Source organism: Wyeomyia smithii, chromosome 3 (assembly GCF_029784165.1).
Source record: "Wyeomyia smithii strain HCP4-BCI-WySm-NY-G18 chromosome 3, ASM2978416v1, whole genome shotgun sequence".
Classification (NCBI taxonomy): Eukaryota; Metazoa; Arthropoda; class Insecta; order Diptera; family Culicidae; genus Wyeomyia; species Wyeomyia smithii.
In genome coordinates this window covers 203,722,948-203,727,923 of record NC_073696.1, presented here as the reverse complement: position 1 = coordinate 203,727,923, position 4,976 = coordinate 203,722,948, and the positions used below count along the sequence as shown (strand labels likewise).

Below are 4,976 nucleotides of genomic sequence, written 5' to 3'. Positions count from 1 at the left end.
GGGGTCCGTCACTTTTACGTAGCTGGAACTCGGAAATGAATCGGCCTTCTACCGGGTAATATCAAGCTAACTAGTACACAGCCATCTGCTGTGTTTGACTAGGGCGGAAACGAAGAACCACGAAAAACTGTACATTCTTGTTCAATTTAAATACCAAAATTGAAAAGTAGGACATTTAGTATGATCACGCGGCGCATGAGTGACCCAGGTGAGTTCAGAAATCGAGAGCATTGATTAATCGCCGCTCTTAGCTCCTTGATCATTATAACTTTCGCTAGCTAGCTAGCTAAGAGGTTTACGAATTAAGGTCTAAAACACTAAACACAATTCCCTTTCTCTGATTCACAACTCAAAAACGAAAAACATGCGAGCAAAATGCTCCAAAGAGAACAACATCAGCCTCCCAAGTCCAGTCTCTGCAGACGACGATGGGCCTGAGGTGGTCGACGAGTGCGAGTTTTCGGGGCTTCCGGTGATCGCCGACAATAAAACCAGCAAAAAAATCACAACGCTTCTCCCGGAAGACATGGAGTCCTTGAAGTTTTCGAACGGAAGGTGCTGTGGACTATATACTTTGGCTTACAGACGGACGACAGGGGATGTCGAAAGCACAAAAACCAAGAACTGCATGCGTTGCTTGGAGAGAACCTCAATTCAAACCTGTGCGAAAGTCACCGGTCTGCGGGGGGCTTGTCACGTCGTAAAGATGCCGAGCGGAAACCCTGTGAAATCGCTTCTCTTCAGCAACCGGCACCAGAAGTAGAGGGGCGCAGCACATACCATGGTTTGATCAAATCGATGGAGATATGCGAGTAATAAGACGCCTGGGAAACTGACGAAACACATCCCAGAACCGTGCAACATGTCGGAAACTTTTTAACACAGCACGAAACTGGCGCTCGACTAGTGGGTAAATTCTTCTTTTCTTTTCTTTCCTTTTCTTTTGTTGGCTAACGGACCGTTCACCGGTCTAGGGCCGAGCGAATTAGAGATGTCCAGCTTCTTCTGTCCTGGGCAACCGTTCTCCAGTCTCCTCATACACCAGCAGATCGTGCATCTTATTCCACCGCGCACATCCACCACGTGCGAGGCCTACCACGGAGTCGACGGCCTCTTCCTGGTTCTCTACTAAAGATAGTTTTGGCGGCTCTCTCGTCAGGCATTCTGCCCCGCTGTATTACCTTCACTATACTGCCCCGCTGTATTACCTTCACTATATCAGCATATTTGTATACCTGGTACCCTGGATTCATGCGTCTGCGCCACACTCCATTTTCCAGTTTACCGCCAAGTATCGATCGCAGAACTTTACGCTCAAAAATTTCAAGCACTCGTCGATCAGCTTCCTTCAGCGTCCATGCTTCTTGTCCGTAAAGGGCCACCGGGAGTATCAGTCGGCATCAATCTACTTCTAAATAAGCGGTCAACTTCACCTAAACTTGACCAGAAACGCGCTATCTTCTCTGGAAGAATTGATAATATTTCATCACATGTGCGACAAAAAACTCGGAACCCGTAGTTATAGCGAACTCGCTCGTGTTGTGATCAATTTACTAGAAACAGTCAATAGCGCGCCTCGGTTGTGAATAGACGCCTGTTTTTCGCCAAACGCCACTCGATATATTATATTTAAATCTGGTTGCGACAAAAGAAGCAGTCATGGTGTTCAATAAAGATGAAATGCATGCACCAGCCTGGATGAACAGCGCGTTTTTCGAAAAAGTGCTTAAGCAATCAGAGAACAACAACGGGCTAAGCGTAACTGAGTGCCAAATAGTCCCTGGCACGCGACCAGGAGATCATTTTGCCAGTATTATTTTTCGTGCTATTGTAAAATATCAAAGCCGTGGAGCAGATCATGAAGTTTCGTTAATAGTTAAAACGGTTCCCGACGCGAATGGTTTGAAACGGGACATACTCAAAGATGGAGTCTTGTTCGATACGGAGATCGTCATGTACAACACCGTAATGCCAGAAATGCATCGCTTACTTCGGTCGGTAGGAGATGACACGGAACTAGGACCAAGGTGAGAAATTGTCAAATTAAATTCACTTTAATCTTGACTAGTACACAAAAATTATCAGCGAGACGTAGACGAGACGCGCTGCTATTTACGTAAAGATTACTTGCAGTTAAAAGCACAACTTGTCGAGAGATCTGTTGGCATCGTCAGGCCAAAAATAACAAAAACAACCATTAGCTACTTCTATTACTGGTCGGCTCAAATAACCTGATTTGTGTTGTTTACGTGTTTTTTTTTTTGTTCTTACATTAAATTGAAATTACATTTTACAAAGAATCAAGAAAGATCAAGCTGAAAATTTATATGCAGTTATCATCAAGAATCATCAATAGCTTAGATTGTGATTCAGTGAGTTAGCATTTTGTAATCGCAAGATAAATAAAGACGTGCGCGCTGCTCCATCCGTATCTGCGCCAGAAAGAGAACCACGCGACAGACTACTCACCTGTTTCGTACGTTCGCTTATCTTATCGTCCTTCTTGCGACTTCTTGGCTTGCTTCATTGTGTCACAGTAGCCACCTTGTGCGGGTGATAATTTTTTTGCTGGTCATAACCATAAGCATTGTTTTTCATATGCGAAATAATTCAGGAGATAGACAAAAACTTAACATCAGAAAAAGCACACAAGCAAAAATCGGACTAGATGCACTAAAACCCTAACAGAATGTAACAAAGATGAGATGAGCTAATTCATGCATTACAGCAAATATATGAACTGTAAAAACATTATGTTTAGCATTCTGAACGTTTGATTTTCTCAATATATTTTTTTGTGAGAGATAAAATTCACATAATTACAAAAAAGGTTAATGAAGATGTATTATTAAATTATTTTTGTCTATAATTTTTGAGATTTTTTTTGTCTTGAGCCATGAGAAGAAAACTTTTGCGGGGGCCTGTTTTGGTATTTGTTTAGACTTACAAGAAACTTATTTTGGCATAGTTTTGTGGCTTCTTGTTATCGAGTGATTAAATATTACTTTTTTGCAATTTTGTTTTGTTATGTTCAAACTAAGTTTTTCGCAAGTGAGAATGAAATGACCTATACTTTATGCATTTCAACAAAAATAAGACACTTATATTAAATTAACTTTATTTATTGCAATATCCTGAGAATAGTTACAGTTGATAGCAAGTTCGTGCTCGCCAATTTGCACGAAACAATGCGTTTTATTAATATTATTAATGCTACTAAGTACTGTGTTAATATTTGATGAAAGTTAAGTGATGTGCCCTATTGATGAGTTACTCTTGAGGATTAATCAGTATACATTGTTAATATATAGCTAACACATATATCTTTGAAGTTTTATACGGATTAGAGCCTGTTAGGTCAAATTGGTGTGGAAATGCTTAAAAGTAATCATCGTTTCAATCCAGATTGTTGTGTTTCGCAAAAGAGCCAAACATTGTGATGGTTTTCGAAGATATTTCTAAACGAGGATACAGCATGAAAGATAAGCTTCTGAGTCTGAGTGAAGCAAAGATAGCCTACAAAAAAATGGCAAGATGGCATGCAGCATCGGTGCACCTAGCTAACACGGTAGAGCGAAAATCGTTGCGACCAATTTGGCTAATGTTCTGATTTGATTTTCTTTTTGTTTCAGGTCCCAGTGATAAAAACATTAGATAAAGGATTAGCTTCCATTACTAATGACGAATTCGAAACAATCTGGGACAGTAATATTGGATTACTGGCCAACGTTTGCAAGGAATGGCCAGGATACGAACATTTCAGTGAAAAGGTTGAAAACCTTAAGAAGAAAATTCACAAAAAGGTCAATCACATCTACCAGTTGAAAGAATCCAACATCTACAATGTGTTAAACCATGGAGATTTCCACTACAAAAATATGATGTATAAGGTCGAAAACGAAACCACTAAGGATATACTACTGGTACTCTGCACAACAACAACAAAACTATTTATCTACTAATCTGTTAACACTTTTTCAGCTCGATTACCAAATCAGTGTGTGGGGATCTCCGGCTATCGACATAATCTATTCTCTCTATAACTTGTGTTCAACAGAAACCAGAGACAACCATCGCGGCGAACTAATCAAATTTTACTACGACGAATTCGTAGCATCGCTGAATAAATTCGGACATCTCGGAAAAATTCCAACTTTACTTGACCTTAACGTTGAAATTCTTAAATGTGGTCATTTGGGTAAAATTACTTTCAGTAAATTCCATTCAGGTCAATGATCAGCAATGTACTTTTGCAGAAATATTCTTGGCATCCGCATTCCTACCATTCATGCTTGTAACGTTCGAAGAAATGATGGAAGAGCACTCGAAAAACAACGACCCTGAAGAAGGCTTCGAGTTGTTTGATATGAACAATATGGAAAAAATGCAAGAAATGCTTCAGGCTGGGTATCGGAAACCTGGTTATGCGGCTGTTATGCAGAAATCTTTGCCTGTTTTTCTTACCAAAGGTTTCCTGGATGTTTGAAAGGACAACGGGTTCGCTTAATCCAAACAATATCACGAGTATCAAGCTACTTTCAGCTAGTTGATATGTTGTTGCATTCCAATTCTAAAGTAATTCGAAAATAATAAATTGTAATTTCACGGTTGAACCGATGAACTTCCACTCTTATATCACAGACTATCAGACGTAACACTGCAACTAAAGATATCTTGAAGAATATTCACGAGTTCCAGTTTCTTCATACATTTCGGAGGCAACCACCACCTCCACGACGATTAGTGCTGCTATCTGTTGACCTATCAAAATCGATTCATCATACACTTCACCTTCCACCATCCATATTTTGACTTGTTATCAGTTAATTTCGACGTTTGGGCACAGAGAACAGAACCTATTACAAAAGAGAAGGAGAGCAGTGACCAATTTTGGTACTACAGATGGCGAGTCAGCTGGTTTTTGGACGAATAGCTCGTCTGAATAAATTGCTCGACTCTTTCGTGAATTAGTTGTT

General features: G+C 40.1%; 1 protein-coding gene across 1 annotated transcript; it reads left to right on the top strand.

The window, feature by feature from the left end:
• Nucleotides 1–1,421: 1,421 nt before the first annotated feature.
• On the top strand, nt 1,422–4,639 carry LOC129731229 (uncharacterized). Its single transcript, XM_055691062.1, has 5 exons — nt 1,422–2,027; nt 3,406–3,568; nt 3,633–3,923; nt 3,982–4,198; nt 4,257–4,639. The coding sequence occupies exons 1-5, from the start codon at nt 1,660–1,662 to the stop codon at nt 4,484–4,486; spliced, it is 1,269 nt and encodes a 422-aa protein (XP_055547037.1). The 5' UTR covers nt 1,422–1,659; the 3' UTR covers nt 4,487–4,639.
• The last annotated feature ends 337 nt before the right edge of the window (nt 4,640–4,976 follow it).

What these genes read in the sequence shown, in the direction of transcription:
- LOC129731229 (XM_055691062.1), top strand. Translation starts at nt 1,660, where the DNA reads ATGGTGTTCAATAAAGATGAAATGCATGCACCAGCCTGGATGAACAGC. An exon ending in CGGTGCACCTAGCTAACACG is followed by an intron (nt 3,569 to 3,632) that starts GTAGAGCGAAAA and finishes TTTTTGTTTCAG; the next exon opens with GTCCCAGTGATAAAAACATT. An exon ending in CCACTAAGGATATACTACTG is followed by an intron (nt 3,924 to 3,981) that starts GTACTCTGCACA and finishes ACACTTTTTCAG; the next exon opens with CTCGATTACCAAATCAGTGT.